The sequence below is a fragment of the Armigeres subalbatus genome, chromosome 3 (genome assembly GCF_024139115.2).
Source record: "Armigeres subalbatus isolate Guangzhou_Male chromosome 3, GZ_Asu_2, whole genome shotgun sequence".
Lineage (NCBI taxonomy): Eukaryota > Metazoa > Arthropoda > Insecta > Diptera > Culicidae > Armigeres > Armigeres subalbatus.
The window spans coordinates 302,496,671-302,523,711 of record NC_085141.1 but is presented as its reverse complement, the minus strand read 5'-3'; the positions used below and the strand labels follow the sequence as shown (position 1 = coordinate 302,523,711).

Here is a 27,041-nt window from a genome sequence, read left to right as displayed (position 1 = left end):
CTGAAGATCACTCATTTAATCTAATAGTAACATAATTTTACTATCAATACAAAATTATTCGAGTGGTCCAAAATATGTTCATTAGGTGGTCCAAAATAAAAACATGTGGTTTAAAATTAAATCTAACATATCTTCAGAATTTACGGTAGTTTGGCTCTTTCGGTGGGATTTACAATACTTTTACCTACAAATCCTACCTATCATCACTTTTTAGTTGCTTAGGCAATTGATCAAGCATTATTACAAAATCTAACTTTTATTCGAAAAATTGTTCGGCCATCTCCTAAAGTGGTCCAAAATACCTCCTTTACCCTAGATGAAGTCTAAAAAATAGTAATTTGACCATAACTTCTAAGCCCATAGTCCGATCTGGCCAATTTTCTACGTCGAATGCAACTTGTTGTGAGCAAATCGGTTAAGGATAAGTGCCCGAAAAATGAGTGACATTTTTTACGCGATTTTTTCGTATGAATTTGTATTTTGGCCATAACTTTCGATCCCATAGTACGATCTGGCCAATTTCAAATAGAAAACAATGGGACAAGATTTTGCGTCGAATGCAACTTGTTGCGAGCAAATCGGTTGAGGATAAGTGCCCGATAAATGAGTGACATTTTTCACGCGATTTTTTCGTATGAACTTGTATTTTGGCCATAACTTTCGATACCATAGTCCGATCTGGCCAATTTCAAATAGGAAATAATGGGACAGGATTCTGCGTCGAATGCAACTTGTTGCGAGCAAATCGGTTGAGGATAAGTGCCCGAAAAATGAGTGACATTTTTTACGCGATTTTTTCGTATAAATTTGTATTTTGGCCATAACATTCGATCCCATAGTCCGATCTGGCCAATTTCAAATAGGAAACAATGGGACAGGACTCTGCGTCGAATGCAACTTGTTGCGAGCAAATCGGTTGAGGATAAGTGCCCGAAAAATGAGTGACATTTTTTACGCGATTTTTTCGTATGAATTTGTATTTTGGCCATAACATTCGATCCCATAGTCCGATCTGGCCAATTTCAAATAGGAAATAATGGGACAGGATTCTGCGTCGAATGCAACTTATTGCGAGCAAATCGGTTGAGGATAAGTGCCCGAAAAATGAGTGACATATTTTACGCGATTTTTTCGTATAAATTTGTATTTTGGCCATAACATTCGATCCCATAGTCCGATCTGGCCAATTTCAAATAGGAAACAATGGGACAGGATTCTGCGTCGAATGCAACTTGTTGCGCGCAAATCGGTTGAGGATAAGTGCCCGAAAAATGAGTGACATTTTTTGAGTCGTTTTGCGCACACACACACACACACATACACACACACACACACACACACACACACACACACACACACACACACACAGACATCACCTCAATTCGTCGAACTGAGTCGATTGGTATATAACACTATGGGTCTCCGGGCCTTCTATAAAAAGTTTGTTTTTGGAGCGATCATATAGCCTTTACCGTATACTTAGTATACGAGAAAGGCAAAAAAACAAGGATATACGATTCTGTTGGATACCTGGTCATTCCCATATTCCTGGAAATGAAGAAGCAGATAAGCAGCAAACAAGAAATCAGCACACTATTAAAAATGATGTACCAGCGGAAGATATAATAAAATGGATCGAGAAAGAAATCTGGAAGGCTCATCAATCAACGTGGGATCAAGCTCCTCGAAACAACTTGAAAATAGCGAAGCAAGCTGTCTGGAAATCGAAGGATCGAGTAAATAGGAAAGAACAAATTGTAATTACGAGGCTTCGAATCGGACACACCTGGTTCACGAAGCGGCACTTATTTGAAAAGACACCACGGGAAATATGTACCACATGCAACCGACATCTTTCAATTCATCATGTCCTAGCAGCGTGTCGACGATATGATGCAGAACGACGAGAATTGGGAATTAGCAACCACCTACATTAAATTCTGCGGAATGATGAAAGCTCAGAAACTAAATTGATCTTATTTTTAAAGAAAATTGAACTATTTAATTGTATTTGAATTAAAATATCAAAGTATGGTAGTAAATAAAATTAATTTGAGAGACGAATACCCTCTGTTGGGTAAAGTCTCGTTAAACAGAAAAAAGTGAGAAATTCGAAGTGAAAAGTGCAAAGAGGAAAGTGAAAAGTAGAAAGTGAGAAGTTTGAAGTAAGAAGTGAGAAGTGAAAAGTAAGAAGTGAGAGGTGGGAATTGAGAATAAAGAAGTGAGAAGTACTAAGTGAGAGGTGAGTAGTGAGCAGTGAGAAATGAGAAGTCAAAAGGGAAAAGTGAGAAAGGAGAATTTCGAAGCGTGAAATGAGAAGTGAGAAGAGAGAAGTAAGCAATGAACTGTAAAAAGTGAGAAGTGAGAATTGAAAAGTAAGAAGTGAAAAGTAGGAAGTGAGAAGTGAGAATTGAAAAGTGAGAAATGTGGAGTGACGCGTGAGATGTGAGAACTGAAAAGTGAGAAATGAGAAGTGATAAGTGAGAAATGAAAACTGAGAAATTAGAAATACGAAGCGAGAAGTGAGGAAAAGAAAGTGGGAAGTAGGAAATAAGAAGTATGATGAGTAAGTGAGTAAGTAAAAAGTGAAAAGTAAGAAGTGATAATTGAGAAACGAGAAGTGGGAAGTGCTTAGTGAAAAGTGAGTAGTGCGCAGTAAGAAGTGATATGTGAAAGGTAAGGAGCGAGGGGTGAGCGAGCGAGGTGAGAAATGAGATGTAAGTAATCAGAAGTGAGAACTATGGACCGAGGAGTGAAAAGTGGGATGTGGCTGGTGAGAAGTGAGATGTGAGAATTTATTGAAAATTGTGAAATTAATCTCTATTTTTTCCAATTTCCTTTATTCCTCTTTTTGCTCCTTTGTCTTTTTTCTCCTTTATTCTTTCTTTACCTATTTCCTTCTGTCTTCTTCCTTATTCCTTTTCCTTTACTCTTTTTATTATTTATTCTTCTTTCTTCCCTCTACTTTTTTCCCATTTCCTTCTTTGTTTCTTCTTCTATCTTCCTTACTCCTTCTTTCTCCCTTATTCTTTCTTTGTCCTTTTTTCTTCTTCTTTCTTCTTTATCTCTTCTTGTTTCTTCCTACTTCTTCCTACTTCTTCCTACCTCCTTCATTATTTCTTATTACGTTTTTCAATTTTTCTATCTTTCTTTCTTCTTTCTTCTAACTTCTAACTTTTTTGCTTGCTTCTCCTTTCTGTTTTATATCTCACCACTCATTACCCACTGCTCAACATCCCGCTTCTCACATCCCAATTATCATTCTTAACTTCTCACCTCTTAATTCTGTTATCTTCGCTACTCACTTCCTACTTCTCACTTCGCATGCATTGCATATAACTTCTTACCACTCACTTCTCACTTCTCATTTCTCACTTCCCAATTCTCGCTTCTTATTTGTTACTGCATACAACACACTACTAAGTACTCACTTTCATTTCTCAGTACTCACTTCTCACTACTCTGTACTCACGTCGAAAATCTTACTTCTCACTTCTCAGTTCTCTCTTTTCACCGTTCACTTCGATCATCTCACTGCTCTTTTCAGCAAATAAGGAAAACAATTTTAACTATTAGAACTATATTTCTACATACTATGACAAGTATTTGATATTTAAGGAAAAATATAAATATGTTCCCTATCTCAATACCTCCCCAATTCGATGGTCCCTTCAATATCGAGTAAGGGAGAGTTCCCTGTAGTTCGGAAAAGCTATTGGAGGGTAACCGCTCCCTTCGGTGGGGTTTGATTTCATGAAACCAGTGCTTTCCCTACTAAACTACGAAGGACCTCCGTCGTCCGAAGGGAGCGGTTAACCTCCAATCAGTGTTGGGAAATGTACATTAAAACACATGGATTATGCGAATGTTTATCTTTTTTTCAGTCAAATTTTCTTGCGCCAAACAAGCCGAAACAGTTTGCTAAAAAAAATGTACGCGACATCGTGACATTTATTTTTCCGATGAAGCAAACTGTTTGCTTGCTGCTACGTTAGAGTCGTGCCGGCGCGCGGTCAACATTTGCGTGAGATTTTTTGTTTCGGCTCGTGCGCAGCGCAAACAGCACAGAATCGAGTTTAATTACCTGTGGCGCAAAGCCTAGAAGGAGTGCTATCCGTAGGTACTGATTTATTCGTTCTTGTCTCTAAATCAAGCAAGTAGTAATGAAATGAATATTTCCCATCAAAAACGGTTATACGTTGTGAAATTATTGTACGAAAACATTAATTGTATGGAGAGAAAATGGTAAAAGCATGTGCTGACTGTCGTCTGCTTGGCGTGGCTGCTGCTGTGGCTGCCGTGGTTTTGTTTTTATTTTTTTGCATAGAAGAAGGAATGGTAAAAAGAAATGTCAACCAATTCCCGTCCCTGCCTCCAATACCTTTTCCGATCTAAATCTATCACATGTTGTGCATATGCATATTCGATTTTCAGACACAGTCATTGATTTGCACTCCGGGTGGCCCAATACCCGGAACATAGGCAATTAACTTTGAATGTACTGAACCCCTAGAGGAATTTCTAAGAAATTTCCAAAGTAATTTCTAAAAAAAAGCCGAAGGAATTCTTTAAAAAATCTTCCGAAAGAATTCCTAAATAAATTTCCGAAGAAATTTCTAAGAAAATTTACAAAGCTTAAAAATATGTTTGAAGGAATCCATTAATGAATTTCAGAAGGAATTTTTAAAGAATTTTAAGAGGGATTCCAAAAAAAATGGAAGGAACTCCTAATTTTTTTCTAAAAAAAATCCTGGAGGAAGTTCTTAAAGGATTCCTGAGGGAAATTCTGAAATAGTTCTTAGAGAACCTTCTTTGAATTTTTGGAGGAATATCTTGAGGAATTGAAACATTTATTTAATTTCTAGATTAATTTCCTAAAAAAAATTGCCAGATTTTCCGAAGAAATCCCTAGAGAGTCTTGACGGAATGTCCAAAGGAATTCTTGGAGAAATCTAAGATTGTCGGAAGTTCCTTCAGGAGTTGCTTTGAAAATTCGGATATTCTTTCTGGAACTTGTTCAGAAGTTCTTAAGGAATATCCTATAATTCGTCTAAAACTTTCCAGAGAATTCCAAACGAGTTCTTTGAAGAATTTCTGAGGGTATTATTTGAAAAAAATCTTAACGAATTTTCCAACTCTTTGACTCCTCCTGAAAAACTCCTTGAGGCAACTTCCAAGGGAAATACCAGACGAATCTCCAAAGGAATTTCTGGAAGAAATTGCGAATAGATTACTGAAAAATCCAAAGGAATACCTGTAGAAATCCAGGAATTGCTTCAGAAATATTAGTAGGCAGAATTAAGAATATCTTCGTAAATGTCTTTGAAAATTCCTCTGGAAATTCCTTCAAAAACTCTTTCACAATTTTTCTTATGGATCCCTCTGGGAAGTCTTTCAGAAATACCTTCAAAAACTCTTTTAGCAGTTCTTCCAAAAATTATTTTGAAAATTCTTTCAAATCCTTTCATTTCAGGAGAGGCCTTTAAAAACTCATTTGGAAATTCCTACACAAAACCCTTTATGAGTTTCTTCAAAAACTCCTTCTTGAATAATCTTAAAATTATTTCCTAAATACTTAATTAGAAATTTCCAGAAGAATTGAAAAATGAACTTCCGAAGGTATTCCCAAAGGAATTTTCGAAGGAATTCCTGCAACCATTTTCGAATTAAATTCGTAAAGGATTTTCTAAAGAAATCAATAACGGAAAATCTGAAGGAATCGTAAATTTCCGTAATTTCCGAAAAAATACATAAAGAAATTTCCGGAAGAATTCTTGAAGTATTTTTCAAAGGTTCTAAGAGGAATATCTGGAGTAGTTTCCAACGAATTTTCTTGATTCGTTTACGAAGTAATTTCTGGAATATTTTCCGAAGGAACCCTTAGAGAAAATTCCAAAGGGAATCTTAAATGAATGACGAAACGATACTTCTTCGAATATAATCAGGAATTCCATGAATTCGAAGTTTTTGAATAAACGTTTCGTAGAGCTTTTACAATAAAGTATTAAACAATTTCGAAGCAATAAAATTTAATTAAATTAAAACTTCTTAATGTTTACAACTACCTGGCGTTTCAACAAAAAAAAATGTTACTAAACACTAAGCGGCAAAACGACAACATCGCAGTTCTGGCTTTCAGTGGCAGTTAATAAAATACTTTGTATACGAGAAAGGCCAAAAGTTTTCAACTGATGCTCGCATTAAACCAAGCGGTTTTCTCAGCCATATTTAAAAATTGATTTCAAAATAAAAATGTGTTTCTCGGGACTAAAACATTAGAAAAGAATTCACAGTAGGGATTTAATTATCTTGCTAAATTTTACCAAATAGGTCAACTGTCTTAATAGAAAAATCGTCGGCGGCGACGGCGTGGCGGCGAACAGGTCTATTAAGTACCTGTCTCTTGAATACTCCGAGTGCTTGCAAGTCCTTTTCGAACATAGTCCTAGTTTCATGTCCGTAGAGGACTACCGGTCTTATGAGCGGGTGGGAATCTTTTTTGACCACATTTTCTTCTGGAGCCTGTAGTAGGCTCTACATCCAAAGATAATGCGCCTTCGTATTTCACGACTAATAACATTTTGGATATCAATATAAAAATGCCAAGAAATAAATTCACTTGCGAACGTGATTTTATAAAGTATTTGACAGGGCTAACACGATGCAATTCCAGAAGGGGTTTTGGGTTTTTTGGCCGAAAAAGTCAATTGTCCGAACCGTTTTTAGCCTAATGCCGTTTGGCCGAATAGTTGGAATATGCTTCCTTATTAAGTGTGTGAAGTCAGATTTTCGAAGTGAGAAGTGATTAGTGAGTAGTGAAAAGTAGAAGTGAATAGTGATAATTGAGAAATGAGATGTTCAAAATACGTATTGAATAATAAGAAGTGAGAAGTTCGGTTTACACTTTTCGTTTCGATGAGACTAAAGAAACCGATTTTTCGGGCCCAGAGAGAATCTGAACCGTTTCTTTGAGAAACTGCATATATGACATTTTTGGTCAAAATTAGATTTTTATATATTGTGAATCCTCGTCTAAAAATACATATTCTGGCGAAAAATACGAAAAAAAATTTTTTGTTCAGGAATGTATGATTTTTTTTTCGTTTGTTTGAGAAACTACATATGTCCACGTACTTTGAAAAGCAATTGTGGAGTACTGCTTACATTTTTTGCACTGAAAGTGCCCCAGGATGTTGAGATTCGGTGCAAATTTGTTCAAAAACATTTTTTTTTGTTGTTTTTTCGAAGTAGTGTAAAATGGACTTATGCAGTTTCTCAAACAAATGATTCATCTGTTCTCGTTGTTTACTATGAGGAAAATCATTCACCCATCAAATTTTTCTCTGGAGCAGTCTTGGAAGATAAACGAAAATCGTGCCTATTGGATGAAATTCCTTTTCGTTTCATCACTTTCACGTTTCACTCACTTTTTGCGAGAACTGTCGCAGAGCAATTATAAAAATTGTATGGCCATGGCGTAACTCGAACCCAACATATTAACAATAACAGTCATAGGGATTTTCGACAAGACGAAGTTTGATGGGACATTTAGTAATGAATAAAAATCATTCCACCTTTCCTGAAATCTACTTCCGCTCCTGACTGCACAACATTGCATCAGTGGATGAAAGTCAAGAAAAGGGAAAATTCCGATCACATTGACTTCCGCATTTCCCTCAAGTGCGACGCACGATAGAAAAAGCACTAAGACTAGGAAGTTTCTCATCTCGGACTGGCACAAATTTAGCTCCGGAAGAAACCTTCCACTTACTTCGGTATCACAGTGCCACAACATCCGAGTACTTTCTTGATCCTGCCGTTCCTTCTCGTTCCGATCCCCTGGGTTGCATGCATGCCGTGTGTGCGCACTGGATAACTTATTTATATGCAAATTTTTCTTGACGATGCACACATGGTGGTAGAGTGTGTCGTTTGTAGATTTCCCAACCCCCTATCGGTGTGATGGGGGAACTTCTTCGCCCCTGCTGTGACTCCGCTCACGGCTAACCGAAGCTCACACATGGTCTGGTCTGGAAGCTAAACGAATGTGTAGGTTTGCCGTTTGGCAATGCTCTTTTATGTGGCCGTATCCTTCGTACGGCGCGCGGGGCTGTCTATGTTGCGCCTTGAATGTAGGGTAGATCATATTAGCTGACCGAAAAAAAGAGGAATCACAAAAAGTACAGCATTGCGAAACAGCATTGCTGCTTTCCGTCCGGGTACATACGGACAGATGACTTCAGCACAGTGGGAAGTGTGTCAGTCAGTTGAACGAAGAATGAGAGTGATGGGATTTGGAGTTGGTTTTCCTACTCAAGGAATACAAATTGGCACAAACACAATGAAAGTCAGAGCAATGGTTGTTGTTTGTAGGATTTTTTCACTGTAATTTTTCACATAAGTCATCAATTCAGCAGCAGTACAATACAGTTTTAATGTTATGATCAAAAGTTATCGTCATTTCAACAAGGACCATAACGGAGTCGTTGTTCCCAGACATTTTTTTATGCCAGCCAGTTTCATGAATATGTAAATATGTGCGGCAAGTACTACGAATACACTATTCCCAGGGAGCCAATAATGTTTCCCATTCGAAAACATCCTCGACAGGATCGAGAATCGAACTCGTCATCGCAAGGTAAACTGTAAAACTAGAGTTTTCTAAATCGTCAACAATCAGTACCTAGTCCAGACCAGGACACAAGAGACTCTCCGGCAATCCCAGGGTCGGCTAACTACTGGGTAATCAAGGGTTTTTCGCGGTAAACAAAAACTAACAACACGGGAACTTTCACATTACTTGCACATATTTTATTTTTCCTAATTGTGGCGTGTGGGTGTTGTTCTGTGTAATAAAATTGTGTTAATTTGTTAAGTGTGACCTAGTTCTAAAGATGGTACCGGTGCGGTACATACCGCTGCTGCTGATGATGACGGGAGCAGAATGGCCGACACAGCGACTCCTGTCCAGCTGTGCGACCAGAAATCTCGCCGGAATAGCGGGGCGAGCGGCTATGCGGACGATCTTCGTCCGACGGGACCAGCAGGCGTTGCTGGACGATGGTGGGCAGGCGTCTTCCCTCGTAGGCGCGATCGGTCGGCCGTGGCTTAGCCACCTTGGACGGCCGAGAGGGGAATTCCTCCTTTACGGTTAGGGCCTACGGCCCGAGGAATCGTCCGATGAAGGACGTCAGTATCCTTGACGGATTAGGCGCGGAAGTCAAATGACTTCGCGGGCCGAACCGTGTGCTGGACGGAAAAGCAGTCCGAAAACGAAAACGAGACGTAGGAAAAGAGGTCCTAAAGGACACCAAGGAATTAATTCCAAGTTCCATAGTACAGGATTGGGAATTACCTGAACACTTTTTCCCCGGAGCTCACACTAGCTCCCACTAGAAAGGGGGGGGGGGTTCACTTGGAATACTGCACTTTACTTTCACTTCACAGCACACGGACGCCTGATTTACTAAGAGGCCGAGTTTGGGCAATGGCTACTCTTTTATACCAAACTCCCTCCATATTTTCCCGCTAATTTTTATTGCATTTTTCATCCAACATGACATTTGCAGAATCATGATGCCATGTTGGATATTTGATAGCATCCTCATGTCTTTACAGCGGTACCAAACCCTAACGCTTCTTTGGTAGTTCTGCTGGTATTACACGAGAAACGTGAAGGCTCCGACAAAACAACATAATTACAAAACAAAAATCTACAATTTGTAACCAAACGGTTACAACTGAATATCCCAATGCCCCAAAATATCCACGAAAAATGGTTCTGATTTTCCATTAGTTATTGTTCATAACTTCTATAAGAAAATTTGATTGATTTTTCGAGTAAATTCTTTAAAATATGAAAGGAATTATCTCACGCAGTTCCATCTAAAATACTTCTTCAAAAATATCTACCGATTTTTTTTTGAATTCTGTGAAACATTACAAATTTATCAATTCCTTAATATTTTTACGACATTTTCTACGATTTTTTTTTAAGAAAAAAGAAATCTTCGGAGTTTAAATTTGGAACTTCTAAATTCAATCAAAAAGAAAATCAAGACGCCAAAAATTTACAAGTATTTCAAAATTTTTAACGAGAAATTGTTCTGAATATTTATGATAAGTTCATAAGAGTTTTCATTAAAAATTGTGTGCAGAATTTTCATGACAACTTCGTTAGACATTGCATTGAAAATTGTTTGAAACTTCCACGTTAAATTCTGTAAAATTTCAACGAAAAGTTCTCCGAATTTTGAACACGAAATCCTAGAATTTCGGTTTGAAATTTATCGGAATTTCCTAGAGGAATTCACAGAAACTTATATTTGAAACTATTTGGAATCAACGCGAGAATTTTTTTCGGAAATTCCATGTTTATTTAACGGAATTTCACCAAAGTTTGTCGAACAACGAAAAAACGGTAATTTCTCCAATCAAAAAATTCGCGCATTATAAAATGAGAAAAACATATAAGAAAGCTCAAATTTGCTCCTTAGGATGATAGATTTTACTTTTTCCTTCGATTTATGTCTAATTACGGTCATTTGAGTTCATTGCAGCGGATTCCGTAGAAATCTTTTTTTCTTCAATTTTGGCAAAAAAACAATGTTTTTTGAATAACACTGGAGCGCAATAGCCGAACGAATTAATTTCCAATAGGAAACAACTAGACCGCAATCCGCGTCGATAGCAACTTGTTGCGAGCAAATCGAATAATGCTAAGTACCAAAAGTGTGTCTCACATTTTTGTACACACACATACACACACACCCATACATACACACATACAGACATTCCCCCAGAAGTAATGCAGGGAGGCAGTTCCTGGGGAAACCAGGGTATTAGTAGAGAGGGTAAATCAAGTAACCTTCGGTTGCTTGGGTGGGTTTAGTGGGTCCGGCGGGCTGGCTTTCTGCCTTCCGCGCCAAACCCACTCCCTGAGTGATAATTTCAGGTGTCTGTATGCAGATTTGCCTTCATCCCTCTATAAAAAAAACACATACAGACATCACCTCAATTCGTCGAGCTGAGTCGATTGGTATATAACACTATGGGTCTGTGAGCCTTCTATCAAAAGTTTTGTTTTGGAGTGATCATATAGCCTTTACCGTATACTTAGTATACGCGAAACTTACTTCTGAACATCAAGACAATCGCACAAATTTGGTACGAAAATTGAACATCGGAGCTGTTGACAATACAAAACTTTGTTTTCTCTAGCGTCTCCCTTGGATTTTTTTTTTCGAATTGAAAAAGAAAATGTTCACCCGGAAAAAAAGCCACGGAGTAGGGCCGTTTGGTCGAATACCGTCCGGCCAAATGCCACTAGGACGAAAGTTGTTTGGCCGAATATACCATTTGGTCGAACAGACCATTAGGCCGAAAAGGTCATTTGGGTGGGAAGTGAGTAGTAGGACGTCTCACTATTCATTTCGCGCTTTTCACTCTCTACAGTGAAAAGAGAAAAATGAAGAATGAGAAGTGAAACGTCTCACTACTTTTCTCACTGTAGAAAAAGAGGAGCTCGAAGTGAATAGTGGGACGTCTCACTTCTCACTTCTCATTTCTCATTTCTCACTGTAAAAAGTGAGTAGTGCGAAGTGGGTAGTGAGACATCTCACTACTCACGTCGCGCTTCTCACTTTTTACAGCGATAAGTGATAAATGAGGAGTGCGAAGTGTGTAGTGCGGCGTCTCACGACTCACTTCACGCTTCTCACAATGACCTATTCGGTCAAATGCGCTATTCGGCCAAATCACGCTTCTCACAATGTCTTATTCGGCCAAATGACCCTTTCGGCCAAATGGCTTTTTCAGCCTAATGACCCTTTCGGCCAAACGACACTTTCGACCAAACGACCCTTTCGGCTAAATGACCCTTTCGGCCAAACCCTTTTGGCCAAATGACCTTTTCGGCCTAATGACTCTTTCGGCTAGACGACCCTTTCGACCAAATTACTCTTTCGGCCAAACCGTGCCATTTGGCGCGCCGGGTCAAAATCGACCGTTTCTGTAGCAAGCATTTTCTCCGGTTGCTTGACTCCATTTGAGCTGAGAAGTATGAAATGGTTTGGAGTTAAGGCTTCCTGGTCAGAGATCTTCAGAGGCACGTTCGTCAGCGGTCTTGAGTTGACCATTGACTCCGCATCACACAATACAGTCTGGAAAACCTCTTCTGATGGCTCTCGGATCTGATTGATGGACTCCATAGCTGTTTTAACTACTCTCAACATCCTCTCCCACGCACCGCCCATGTGCGGTGAGGAAGGTGGGATGAAAAACCAACGCGTATTGGTGTCAGTGAAGCTCTCGGCCAGTTCTTTTTCCATAGCAGTTATTTGGCTGGCTAGTTCCCGGCTAGCACCAACAAAATTTGTTCCATTGTCAGTATAGATTTGTTGAATCATCTCAGTGATAACTTGCAGGTCTCCGTTGAAAGAGAAGCGACTACCTCCAGATGAACTGCTCTGATAACCAAGCACGGGAAGAGTGCTACCTAGCGCTTAGCTTGACTACGCCCTATCTTAATCATATATGGACCAAAATAATCAATTCCAACTGACGAGAATGGTCGGACGAATGAAGTAACACCTGCTTCTGGTAGAGGAGCCATCCTCGGTATTTCGGACAGATAGGTTTCGGCCTAGTGGCATTCGGCGAAATGGCTTTCGGCCAAATGACCCTTTCGCCATTAGGAAAAATCATTTAACTAAGTATTTTAAAAATACCCTTTTGGCCTAATGATCCTTTCGGCCAAATGACCCTTTGGGCCAAAATACCTTTTCGGTCAAATGACTATCGTCCAGATAGGTTTCGGCCTAATGGTTTGTTTGGCCTAGAAGCATTCGGCAAAATGGCTTTCGGTCGAATGGGTTTCCGCCAAACAACCCTTCCCCAAAAGCGTTAAATGAATGCAAACAAAATTTAACTGATGGAATAATGGAATTAGCCGCCCTTATATTTGTGTAACAATAAAAGCTATGAATTATTTGTTGTAGGGGATAAAATATTTTAGCTGCGATTTGTACTCCTTGGTTGCACTCCGAAGGAGGGATTTGGCTTTAGAACCCCATTCGCGTATGGCTCGGCTACCAAGTTGGGCAGCAAAACAAATCCCGTCGGCTACGGGATGACAAATCACGGATGCGATGGATGTCGGAAGGAACGTGGAAGAAAACGGATCGACCTGGAGGAATCGCGCGAAAAACCAGGGTAAAGGGGGGCTTTGGTCATAGACTGTAGTTCCGAACAGATCGTAAAAAATAGTCCTGCAAAATCGAGTGATTGAGTCAAGCGAATAAGCAAATAGCCATACGATACTGTACCTATAACGTTTTAGTGCCGAGATAGTGCAGCTGTTTTTGTACGAGGAAGTCTGCGGCTCAAGTCTCCGGAACAAGACGGCCACCGAAGCCAGACCGGCGTTAGTCGGCGTCGCCTCCATAACAATTATGCCCGTTCAGCTATCACCCTACCAAATAGTATCACAGCATACTCTATCCTTCACTTTCGAGCGGCCGTTGCAACCCATCGACTTATGGAGGTTTGACTGTATCTGGCAAAATAGCATATTCGGAAAAATGAACAATTCGGCCAGATGACCAATTCAGCCAAATGACCTTTTCGGCCAAATGACCTATTCGGCCCAAAGCACACATATGCGGCAGATGCGGGTGAGCATTTGGGGCTTTGTCATACAGAGGTGATTTCGATTCATGCACGACGGATGCTGCCATTGCGCTCTTTTCCTCAACAAGTTAGCGACAGAAACCGTTAGGTCGTCTTAGTTTTCGGGAGACGGGTGATGTCGGAACACCATGTGCTTTTGAATTGCCTTGTATACCTGAAGTATTGCTTCATTGCAGGTCGGGAGAAACCGGAACTGGATTAATGGGTTTTGGTGTTTGAGTTGGGTAGGAATTGTTATGCGCTGCATAAAATACAGCTAGCGTCGGACGGCGAAATCATCAAGATCAAGGATCAAGAAGGCCAAGGCAGCTCCACCAGCTACCGTGGGGTTGGAAGGGTTGTTCGTGGTGACATCCAACGATTTGTTTTTGGGGGTGTTGACGACTGGAGCATTCGACCAGGTTGTTCAGCACAATCGTAATAGCAGGGCGCCATTACACTAGTAGCGCATTATCGCCAGAGCGGCTCATAATTTCGTCGATTACGATGGGAAACACAAGTGGAAATAGAATACATTCATCCTTGCCTCATTCCAGCGGCTATCCGAATGGGGATGTTTAGGGCTCCGTTGTGCATGAATCTGCATGGGGAAGCTTCGTACTGCACTTCGGTGAGGCCGACGATTTGTTATGATGTTTTAAATAGCTGCTTCAATTTGGTGCAGGGAATGGTTAAAGCGGGTAATGTGCCGGGCCGTTGTTGGCACAGACCGAGTTGTTGATGGTTGATCGGGAGTCAGAACTTGAAGGAGTTGTTCGAAGTGTTTTACGGCATCCATAGATTCGTCATGACATATCGTGGATGCATTGCAAATGCATTTTTTCCACGAGATGTAAAATCTTTTTAATATTGTTATCGACGGGTGTTATATTTACTATCCCGGGGTGTTTCCCGCACCACTTAGACACCATTTAGACACGCTAAGACAAATTATGCCAAATGTCCGTTATGCCAAAAGACCCTCACTTTTGACGTTGGTTACAATTATGCCAAATGTCCGTTATGCCAAATGACCGTTATGCCAAATGACCTTTATGCCAAATGACCTTATGCCAAATGACCTTATGCCAAATGGCGTTATGCCAAATGACTTTATGCCAAATGGCCCGCTCCCTCGTGGATGAGGTGAATATTTCCGTTTGTGGCGGCTAACCCTACATCGTCGGCCGGAGATTCCATCTACTCCCACTTGTCTCGTCTGCAGCAGTATTCAACATACTTCTCTAGAGACGGATACAGTATTTGGCTGCTTTGGTTCTTTGCATCTCACTATCATATTCTAATCGGTGAAATTCGAATATGAATTGATCGGATTCAGCGGCGAGAGAGGAACCTCGGGCGGCAAATCATCAAAGACCGACTATAATAACATCCACCTATGGAGAGATTATTCGTTGAACAACTTGGAACTCAGTGGATGTTACGGAAGGTGGCAGCTTAGAAGAGCAGTGGACGGTCATTAAGAATACTTCTATTACAACCAGCGAATTGGGTGGTAGGTCATTTGGCATAAAGTCGTTTGGCATAACGCCGTTTGGCATAAAGGTCGTTTGGCATAACGGCCGTTTGGCATAATGGTCATTTGGCATAATAGTTGTGTAATCATCAATTTCAAAACTTATGCATAATATGTTCAATTATTTATAATAATTGTCACTTTAACATTATAAAAGAGATGTTCTAAATTGATTTTTTCGAATTAAAGTTCAGATTCTATCAAATCACTGCTTGAAGGTACTTTAATTAGACTTTTTAGTGGAGCGGATGTTCGTCCGAGGAAGTCAGTAGGGGACGCCAGTTGCAGGTCAGTTGCTCACCGACATGAACAGTTGAAATATTGGTTCGAACACTTCGAACAGCTTCTTCGAGTTTCAGCCAGTATTTTTCAAGAAGCAGCCACCCGAAGTGTGAAATCCAAAGAGGCCTTCGGGACTGCGACTGGCCTTCTCCGGGGAGGTGGTTAGGGCTGATCGTATGCTGACTGAATATTATACTAGTGTCTAGTGTGTGATTTTTTTCAAGATCTGTAGTCCAGCGTGTACCAGGGATTATTAAAGGGTTGTGATCTGGCGATTGTAATGTTATTTCAAGCATTATACTTTCTTGGAGTGGAAGAATTGTTTTGCCACTTCAAAAGTTTGTAAATGAAATGAAAGTGTTTATGGAAATGAGTTATTTGTCAGCTCCATGGGTTTACTAGTTCCAACTTATTCTAGCGATGATCCCCTTCTATTTTGTGACCAAATAATCGCAAAGTTTTCCCAATCAATCAACTATCCGCAGTCTCCAGTCGATTTTCGGGGTCGTGAACTTCAAATGCGGCCATGAGCAGCCGGATTACAATTTTATTGCCGCTCAGTGTTATGTTTGAATGTCTTATATATTAAATGAAATGAAATGAAAATGAAAATTTTTATTGAGAAGAACAAATGAAACAAGTCAACGCTCACTGAATGTTTACAACAAATACCTATTCGTTTGACATTGCGATAAAATACAGCTCCTTCATCTTTTAAGTGAATTCCTCTAGTACTATCACAGACACAACAAGTGCGATTTTTGCAACAAAAAAGAGCTCAGGGAAACATTCGGATGAACAATATTAAAATTCCAATCCTGAATGTCCACAAGCATCGTCATCTCTGACTTCCGTACACAACCAACTAACAGCGACAACAACTGGGCTTTGAAACAAGGTTCACCGTTGAATGTTGATAGACAAGAAATAAGACCAGAGTGATGAATATCCACTGGATGGCGCCAACCAACTGGCGCCGGTTTCCAGGACTACCGCATCAACAGGACAGCATTATGCCAGATTGTGGGTGGATGAGTGTGAGCACTCACATCCGACACAAACGATGATGGAAGAAACATTTTCCGTGACGCCTGCCTCCTGCGGTTCGGTGGACTTTTATTTTATGTAGTCCAAACAAAACTGGGTATGCAAATGTTTCCCTTCCCGACCGAAGTACGGTGGACGAAGGGTACAGGACTTGAGCTTCGAAAAAATGGAAGCAAACTGTGCTTGGGTAGTTCATTTCGAGGTCGGTAAACATGTGTGCCTGCTGAGCTACGGTTCGAGAGGTTAGCGACGACCTAAATTTTGCTTCATACCACGGACGGCCCTTGCTGTGGCAAAACTTTGCATTATATTCAATTAAACGTCCCTGGCATTTGCGAAGCTACAAGCTAGGATGATGCTTTTTCTACTACAGGATGTCAACCGCTGCCAGTTTCGCCAGTTTTGGGGGGATAATTTTCCGTTCGGAGCAGAATGGCATCAGCCACGCCGCACGACAAAGAGCAGCACCGGGGCGATGACGGGAGGCTGTTGGCTCACCGACTCGACCAAGGTGGATGTCCTTTTCCGCTTGTTGGCCTGTGGCAAAAATGTGACTCGACAACGAGCGGAATGTTTTATTTATAGGAAAAGTTTGCCGTTGCACATGCCTCGCTACTGATAAAGCGCACGGCCTTCTGAAAAACGGTTTGCTGCATGCAGACGCGAACCGAAAGCAATAATGCGGAAGGAAACGGTAATTGACGTGGTCTGTTGGACTGTCAACAGTTTGACGAAAAGTTATCGAACTCGATGCGAACTGGTCGTCGGATATACTCAATTTAATTTAACGTTTTACTTGCGTTGGCCGTGGTGACTACAAAACATTTAACGCTAGGCTAAAGCAAACCACTTATTAGGCGGATGCAACAATCGAGTAATTTATTGTTCAATAGGGTCAATAAAAAATGACGTCACAGATTTTAGGGAGGGATGAGGTCTTACTCGTCAGTATTTAAAAAAATGAACTGGTTTTCTTCAATTCAGATTTCCAAAAAAAATATGTTTTTGCGATTTTTTTCAACTAGAAAAAAAGCCAACGTTGTAAGATCAGCTTCAGGATGGAGACTCATCTACTAAAAAAGTTTTTATAAAAGACAATTTTTGTGCATTTATCAAATTCTGAAACTGCTTGAAATGAGATATCATGACGCACTGTGATTAACGAGAATATTACGAACAATAATAGTTTGCTATGACTGATTAGAAAGGCGCATTGTGGATCAAAATCGATTCTTGTCAAATCTACCATTGTACGCAAGAGAAGGTAGAGTCGAAATGTTTTCTTGAAAGTGCAACTCATAACCGCTTGGCGAGAAGTACAAACCCTGGTTATATAAAAAATAAAAAAAAGGAGTCCAAAAAGTCGATAATAAAAAAAATCAGATATTTATATTATTTAAACATTTTAAAGCTTACTATTTTACTTAAAACTATTTCTTATAAAACTATAACTAAAAATCTTTTCATTTGTGTTCAAAAGGTTGCAAATCGGCCCCATATAAAGGAGTGGCCAAAACTACCAAAAGGCCAATTTTTGATTTGGGTGTGTAAAATGTGATGAATACACAGCTTATAACCTAAATTTTTTATAATCAGGGCGGTTTTTATTTTTAATTTTTTTAGGGTGGGGTGGGAGGTGTCCAAAGCTTTGCCATGTTTTCAACTCGAAGGTAACATATTTATGTATCGTTAAAAAGATCCTAAGATACGTGAATTTGAAATATTGATCATTTTTAACTTTCTCGTGTACTACGTATACATAAAAGCTATATGATCGCTCCAAAAGCATTTAAAAGAAAACCCGAACACCCATAGTTTTGCATACCGATCGAATCAGTTCAACGAACCGAGGTAATGTCTGTGTTTTTTTCTTCCTAAACAATGGAGGGGGAATCTGCTCAACAGACATCCTGGGTTGTCCAGGAAGTGCGGGGGTTAGGGATCACCTCCAGCAGCAAACGAGGGAGGCAGGACTACATCCCCGACCCGCTAAACCGTTTCCATTGCCGCCAAGCCCATAGTCCCTTCGGTACAACCAGAAAGTAATGCTTCAAAGGGGGGCCAGTGCACAACGCACCCTCGAGGTTAGCTGCGTGTCCTTGCAGCACCGAACATCGTAACTCGCTTTTTTAGAAGAACATCATTGTGACGGTGGATAACGCCGTCCCCAAACAAACCCCTCGGCTCGATATTAACGCGCCGCGTGAACTGTCGTAAAGTCTGAGTGACAATTTGAAACGCTGGATAGTGAATGATAGAAGGAAGGAGAACAGATTAAAAATAAAGTATCCAAAAGATTGATGTGACACATGTATTTGCTAATCATAGCATAAAACTATTTTTGAACATTGAATTCAAAACCTTAATATTTAAATCATTTAATGTGAGTATGCTATTTTTCAAAAATGAATTTATAAACTAATTTCCGAAATACATTAGGATTTTTGCCAGAAAGTTTACTGAATACACCCTCCGCTATACGTTCTCAAATAGAGGTTAGCTTTAAGGTAAGGCACAATAGTACTACATTTTGGATTGTAGTTTAATTATAAACTTAACTATTAATAGCAGAATTTCGGCGAACAGTGTGGCTAGGATTCAGTGTTGGTCAAGATTAGGAGCGCGGACCAAATTTGTAAGTCTGATGTAAGAAGAGATAAATGAACGTACACTAATAAAGAATTCAGCTTTTAGCATTACCATCACCAGAATCAACGGTGTTGCTGCTTAAAAGACTCCGAACACTCTCACACCAACAAACTAAAAGAAATTTGCCATTATGCCACGGAGTACACGTAGTGCGTCCGGAGCAAAGTCACACTGTCAGGCCTGTATCGAGCCTGATACAACCCGAATGGTATCTTGCTGCCATTGCGGGATATGGTGGCACTATGAGTGTGTGAATGTTGACGAGAGCATTTCTGGAACTGATCGTACATTCATATGTCCACGGTGTCAGAAGCCATCACCTACTGTTCCATCACACCCTTCACCTTCAGCCGGACCCAGCAGCAAGAAAGCCGTCAGCATGTCCGGAACTTCGTCCACCTCCAGCGTGAGCGCTAGGAGGGCTCGCCTTCAGCTGGAAAAACTCGAGGCACAGAAAGTTCTGATGGAGAAACGTCTGGAACACGCACGTCGAGAACAGCAGATCAGGCATGAGCAAGAGCGATTGATGCAGGAAGCTGAAATAGAGCAAGCACGGTTGCAGATGGAGCAAAACTTACTTGAAGAGTCATTTCGCGTCAGGGAAGAAGAATTGAAGGACGAGGATAATGATGGGAAAAGCGTATCATCAGAACAGAGTAGTAACAGTAAGGTGCGGCAGTGGCAGAAACGACAATTCTCAGAAGAAGTCCCAACGATGGACCCGCTGTCAACAGCGGGTGAGGTTGCTCAAGCGCAAATCGCTGCACCACAGGGGGCAAATAGTCTTGTAAGTAGAGCTATAGAGAGTAAGACATTAAATCAACCCTGCGTTGAACCAGCTCTAGGAGGATTCATTGGTAGAACAGTATACGCATTAGGGACCATAGTCGAGGAAAGCATTAGTGCACAATCTAATAGTTCCCATGTTTGTCAAACCGGAGCCATTCCACGTATCCCAAACAAACAGATTCAGTTTCCAAACAACAACCTTCTCAATACCCCTAAAGGACTGCCTTTGAAGTCTAGGAACCCTGTTCCGTTGACGAGTTTGTCAATGTTCGGAAACTCTCCCAAACCCGTACCTCCTCCCCCTAGTCAACATCCAGCAAATGCGGTGAGCAGAAACGAGAAGAATAATGCCAGTAGTGAAGTGAACCATTCAAATACAGTGCAGAGTGTCGACCAAGTTGTCCTGCATAGTGAGGTAGAGCCACCAGCAGATTCAGTGCTTCATCAACCAGGGCCTTCGATGCAATGTACGCGGGGAATTCAACCGAGTGCAGTGGGACCTCAACGGTTGAATTTTGAACCCCCACCAGAAGCTGCAACGCAACGCTACATATATCGGGAACCACAACCGTATGCATTGCGCACGGGACAGCCAGAACTACAACAGCAACGTGGACAACTTTGGGGACCTACACCACAGCAGCTAGCTGCCAGGCAGGTGATGCCAAAGGAGCTGCCGATTTTCTCGGGCAACCCGGAGGATTGGCCGCTTTTCATAAGCTCGTATAATAACTCAACCCAGGCGTGTGGTTATTCTGACGCGGAGAACCTTGCCCGGTTACAGCGGTGCTTGAAGGGTCATGCCTTTGAATCAGTGCGAAGTCGCCTCTTACTACCGCAAGGAGTGCCACAAGTAATTGACACCTTGCAAACACTTTACGGACGACCGGAGTTACTGATTCATACGTTATTACAAAAAGTTCGAGTAGTGCCTGCACCGAAGCATGACAGACTCGATACCCTTATTGGATTTGGAATGGCGGTCCAAAATCTATGCGATCATTTAGAGGCTGGAGGACAAGATGCTCACATTAATAACCCGATGCTGCTTTTCGAGCTTGTAGAGAAACTCCCCGCGAACATGAAGCTTGATTGGTCCTTGTACAAGCAGCGATGTCATATAGTGAATCTTCGTTTATTCGCTTCGTACATGTCAACTCTAGTGCGAGCCGCAACCGATGTCACTCTTCATTATGGACCTCGACCAATACAACCACAAATGCGGGAGTTGAAGTCTGAGAAAGGTGGAAGGGATAAAAATTTCTGCGGAGCCCATTCGATGGAAGAATCGCCCACGTCGAAAAAGTTAGAGAAGGAAGCAAAAGTAACGCTGGGTAAATCATCAATCACAACTAACCCAGCGTGCCTCGTCTTTAAAGACCCCAATCATCGAGTGAAGGAGTGTGCCGAGTTCTCGAGCAAAAGCTTAGATGAACGATGGAAAACTGTGCAACAGTTTGGACTGTGTCGGAACTGTCTTAGCGCCCATGGACGACGACCGTGCAAACTCTATAGGCGATTCGGAGTTGATGGGTGTCTGTTAAAGCATCATACATTGTTGCACTCTAAGCAGAATCAACAGAGAGGTAATCGAGACAAAAGTGTGGAAAACGTTTCTGGTTCTAAAGCTGTTACCAATCATTATTACGCAGGAAAAACTACCCTCTTTCGTATTATTCCGGTTATGTTATTTGGGAATAACCGATCCGTTGCAGGGTACGCCTTTTTGGACGATGGATCAGAACGGCCTTTGGTCGAGCAGGACGTGATGAACAAACTCGGCGTTGAAGGCGAACATATCTCCCTGTGTTTACAATGGACCTCAAATATGAAGCGGACCGAAAGTGAATCCCAGCAAGTTGTGCTGCAAATAGCTGGATCTAACGGGTCGAAACACACTTTGTCAGATGTTTGCACTGTTAGTCGACTGGATTTGCCACGCCAATCATTGCATTATTCTAAACTTACTGAGGCGTACACCCATTTACAAGGGTTACCAATTCAAGATTATGATGAAGCGGTACCTTGCATTTTGATTGGAAATGATAATGCGCATGTTACAGCCACTCTCAAAATACGTGAAGGACAGCCAGGAGAACCCATTGCAGCCAAAACTCGATTGGGATGGACTGTCTATGGGACAAACCAGGATAAAACAACGGATCAAGTATATACGTTCCACATCTGTGAGTGCCCTATTGAGGAATCACTTCATGAACTAGTTGAACAGTTTTTTAGTGTGGAAAGTCTGGGAATAACAACAGTAGCGTGTCCTGAGACGGATGAAGTGCGTCGAGCCAACGATATCCTAAAGCACACTACCAAACGGATCGGACGGCGGTTCGAAACCGGACTTATTTGGAAGTTTAACTACTTTGAGTTCCCGGATAGTTATGCCATGGCAGTCAGGCGTCTTCAATGCTTAGAACGCCGTATGCAAAGCGATCTAGTAATAGGAGAGAGTGTGAAACGGCAACTTATGGAGTACCAAGCGAAGGGATATATCCATAAAGCTACGGAAGAGGAGCTCAATGAAGCTGATCCACGACGCATTTGGTACTTGCCCCTCGGCGTGGCTCTGAACCCAAAGAAACCTTCCAAGGTACGCATATTTTGCGATGCAGCGGCAAAGGTGGACGGGATATCATTGAACACAATGCTACTGAAAGGGCCGGATCTACTCAGTTCGCTGTTCGGAGTTCTTTTTGGATTCCGGGAAAGGCGTATTGCTCTTTGTGCCGATCTAATGGAAATGTTCCATCAGATCCGAATACGGAGCGAAGATCGTAATGCACAGCGGTTACTCTGGCGCGAGAAACCAACTCAAGATCCAGTAATTTACATCATGGATGTAGCTACATTTGGAGCTACATGCTCCCCATGCTCGGCACAGTTCGTTAAAAATTTGAACGCCGCAGAACATGCGGAGGAATATCCTAGTGCGGCAAGAGCAATACAACGAAAGCACTACGTCGATGACTATTTGGATAGTGCCGACAGCGAAAGCGAAGCGATCAAGATTGCCGAAGAAGTGCGACATGTACACTCACTAGGCGGCTTCTACCTGAGGAATTGGTTGTCGAACTCCGAAAAGGTTCTGGCACAGCTCGGGAGTGGCGTCCCAATAACAGCAAAAGACTTGCAGTTGGATAAAACAAACTCTTCGGAACGTGTTCTCGGCTTACATTGGAGACCTGGGAGAGATGATATTACATTTACGGCGCAACTGGTCAGCCACGAGCAGCTACCGACTAAACGGAAATCTCTTAGTATAGTCATGAGCATGTTTGATCCACTGGGTTTTCTAGCATTTTTCTGATCCATGGCAAAATTTTGATCCAAGATTTGTGGAGAGCCAAGATTTTATGGGATCAAACAATCTCGGAACTTGCTTGGTGAACGATGGACGAAATACTTCGGAGAGTTGAATCAAATCAGAATTCCGCGCTGTTATTTCCCACGTTATTCTGTAAAAGATATGCAGACATTGCAGCTCCAAGTTTTCGTAGACGCTAGTGAAGAGGCTTATGCGTGCGTTGCGTACTTACGGGCTGAATTTTTAGATGGCGTAGAGATAGCGTTAGTAGCAGGTAAATCTAAGGTGGCTCCACTAAAAGCCTTATCCGTTCCACGGCTAGAACTTATGGCAGCGGTGATCGGAACGCGTTTACAAAAAACCATACTCGCCGAGCATTCTTTGAAAATCGAAAAGTGCAATATATGGACTGACTCCAAAACGGTGCTAGCGTGGATTAACTCAGATCATAGATGTTACCGTCAATTCGTTGCTTGCCGTGTAGGAGAAATTCTTTCTAAAACTCGGGTGAGTCAGTGGCGCTGGGTGCCATCGAAGGAGAATGTGGCAGACGATGCGACAAAATGGGGAAAAGGTCCTTCTATGTTATCGAACAGTCGTTGGTTCCGAGGTCCAGACTTTTTGTACCTTCCGGAGGATAGTTGGCCCACGGACGTTAAACCTGGAGAACAAAAGACAAACGAAGAGATTCGATCGTGTATGGTGCATCATGAAGGAATAGTACAGCATCCTGTGCAATGGTGGCGCTTTTCTCAGTGGACGCGATTATGGCGTGCGACAGCGTACGTGCTGCGCTATGTTCACAACTTGCGGCGAAAAATTGGAAAAGTAGCGTTGCAGACTGGGCCCTTAACTCAGAGCGAACTTTCTTCCGCGGAGAGTGTCATATGGCGTTGGGTGCAGCGTGATGAGTTTCCAGATGAGGTCACTACTCTTTCCAAGATGCAAGGAAAGCATCCACGAAGTCTACTGAAATTAGAGCGCACCAGTAAGATACGGAAATTGTCCCCGTTTATGGACGAGGACGGGGTAATACGCATGGAAAGCCGGATAGCAGCAGCTATTTTCGTATCGTTTGATACACGTTTCCCTATCGTTTTGCCAAAACTTCATGCTGTGACTGAGTTGATAATCGGATGGTACCATCGCAAGTATCTTCATGGAAATGGAGAAACTATCGTTAACGAGATACGACAGCGTTTCCATGTGCCTAATCTTCGTACAGCTGTCCGCAAAGAGAAAAAGAAATGCATGTTATGTAAAGTTAAGTCGGCAGTTCCAGCGGTACCACGGATGGCACCTCTTCCTGAAGCAAGACTGAAAGTATTTGAGCGTCCTTTTTCGTATGTTGGCATTGACTACTTTGGACCAATAGCCGTGCGGGTGAATCGAAGTAGTGCCAAAAGATGGGTGGCATTATTTACTTGTCTCACCATCCGTGCTGTTCACCTCGAGATCGTACATTCGCTCTCCACGGAGTCCTGCAAGATGGCCATCCGAAGATTTGTGGCACGTAGAGGGGCACCAATGGAGATTTACAGTGATCGAGGAACGAATTTCGTGGGTTCCAGTAACGAGTTACTTCGAGAGAAGAATATCATCGACCAGCAGTTAGCGGAGACGTTCACCAACGCAAACACCAAATGGGTTTTTAACCCACCTGCCGCTCCCCACATGGGCGGAGTGTGGGAGCGTTTAGTAAGATCCGTGAAGACTGCGCTATCGGCAATGTACACCACAAGGACTCCGAGTGACGAAACTCTGGTCACCCTAATGGCAGAAGCTGAGAGTGTAGTGAACTCGAGACCGTTGACATTCATCCCACTTGAGCAGGAGCAGCAGGAGGCGCTTACGCCAAACCATTTTTTGCTGCTAAGTTCTAATGGGGTAGTACAAACTCCACGAACTTTGGTGGACTCCAGGGAAGCCTGCCGGAATCAGTGGAACCTTTGTCGTGTAATGGTGGACCAGTTCTGGCGAAGATGGATACACGAATACTTGCCAGAAATAACACGTCGCACTAAGTGGTTTGAAGAGGTCCCTCCTGTACAAACGGGAGATCTAGTGATCATCGTAGAAGAAAATGTGCGTAACGGATGGATTCGAGGACGTGTAGCTGAAGTCGTGGAAGGAGCTGATGGCCGTATTCGGCAGGCAGTGGTGCAGACGGCGTCCGGAATGGTTCGAAGGCCGGTTGCCAGGTTGGCTCGTCTGGACGTAAAGCAGAGTAAGACTGACCCTGGGATATCGGATCAGCTTACGGGCCGGGGAGATGTGACGGTGGATAACGCCGTCCCCAAACAAACCCCTCGGCTCGATATTAACGCGCCGCGTGAACTGTCGTAAAGTCTGAGTGACAATTTGAAACGCTGGATAGTGAATGATAGAAGGAAGGAGAACAGATTAAAAATAAAGTATCCAAAAGATTGATGTGACACATGTATTTGCTAATCATAGCATAAAACTATTTTTGAACATTGAATTCAAAACCTTAATATTTAAATCATTTAATGTGAGTATGCTATTTTTCAAAAATGAATTTATAAACTAATTTCCGAAATACATTAGGATTTTTGCCAGAAAGTTTACTGAATACACCCTCCGCTATACGTTCTCAAATAGAGGTTAGCTTTAAGGTAAGGCACAATAGTACTACATTTTGGATTGTAGTTTAATTATAAACTTAACTATTAATAGCAGAATTTCGGCGAACAGTGTGGCTAGGATTCAGTGTTGGTCAAGATTAGGAGCTCGGACCAAATTTGTAAGTCTGATGTAAGAAGAGATAAATGAACGTACACTAATAAAGAATTCAGCTTTTAGCATTACCATCACCAGAATCAACGGTGTTGCTGCTTAAAAGACTCCGAACACTCTCACACCAACAACCATGGTATCGTGCCAGCGCGTTGCCGGCTTTCCAGGTGGCCTTACCATACCCTATGTCCTCGGAAGGTGGGAAGCGTAGACTTCGCGCCTGCTTCCCTCTGCACGACTGGTATCAAGAATGATGATGCCGTGTGCACCCCAAATTGACCTCTCTGCGATAGGGTCTGTTCGCCAACACACAGAGGGACTTGCCAACGCGGTGCCTACGCCTGCCCCAGCCTTGACGAGGACCCCTTTCCGTCCTCGGGCTCGGAGACCGCCCGGTTGACCGACGCCGCGAAAGCGACGATACCATGTTGTTCTTCGCGCGGCCACTTGTTCGATAAAAGGATCGAGTTCGACCACAGAGCATGACCACCGGTATGACCCATGAAGCCGACTCCGATCCCTTGGACCACCTCTTATTTGCGCCTGAACTAGCCATCCTTGAGTCCACGCGCCACCTTATGTGTAGCTTCGAGACGATTTGGGCAATAGCCGATAAAACGGCGTTCCAGCCAACTTCATCTTTACACATCCTCCGAACTAGGTTGTCCGGGGTAGTGTCCAGACCACATGTGGCAAGCATGTGGTCACGCATTGCGCGAAAACGTGAGCACACGAACAACACGTGTTCCACCGTTTCCTGCAAACCTGCGCACACCAAACACTCGGGCGAGGCCGAGCAAGCCAGCTGCGTTACCTGCACTGTGATTTTGCAGCACGCTTAAACGCCGGGCACATCGAACCCTCCATGGGGTGCTTGCTGTTCACAGCTTTGCTGGAACAAATCAAACAATTGGGAGGGTTCGTGCAGCATTGTGCCTTATGTCCCTCCAATCCGCAGCGTCGGCAGAGATTGCTTCTGTCATTGCTTTGCAGTCC

At 42.2% G+C, this 27,041-nt stretch overlaps 3 protein-coding genes across 4 annotated transcripts in view; 2 read left to right on the top strand and 1 right to left on the bottom strand.

Moving 5' to 3' along the window:
- LOC134225026 (uncharacterized) overlaps positions 1-27,041 on the bottom strand; it is a 304,150-nt gene that overhangs the window by 200,943 nt on the left and 76,166 nt on the right. The gene's annotated exons all lie outside the window — the stretch shown is intronic.
- On the top strand, positions 18,684-23,291 carry LOC134222610 (uncharacterized). Its single transcript, XM_062701773.1, has 2 exons — positions 18,684-18,917; positions 18,974-23,291. The coding sequence occupies exon 2, from the start codon at positions 19,314-19,316 to the stop codon at positions 23,289-23,291; it is 3,978 nt and encodes a 1,325-aa protein (XP_062557757.1). The 5' UTR covers positions 18,684-18,917; positions 18,974-19,313.
- On the top strand, positions 23,479-25,996 carry LOC134220551 (uncharacterized). Its single transcript, XM_062699639.1, has 2 exons — positions 23,479-25,800; positions 25,857-25,996. The coding sequence occupies exon 1, from the start codon at positions 23,616-23,618 to the stop codon at positions 25,632-25,634; it is 2,019 nt and encodes a 672-aa protein (XP_062555623.1). The 5' UTR covers positions 23,479-23,615; the 3' UTR covers positions 25,635-25,800; positions 25,857-25,996.

Bases quoted from the DNA above. Each gene is read 5' to 3' on its own strand.
- LOC134222610 (XM_062701773.1), top strand. From the start codon at position 19,314: ATGCCACGGAGTACACGTAGTGCGTCCGGAGCAAAGTCACACTGTCAG.
- LOC134220551 (XM_062699639.1), top strand. From the start codon at position 23,616: ATGGCAGCGGTGATCGGAACGCGTTTACAAAAAACCATACTCGCCGAG.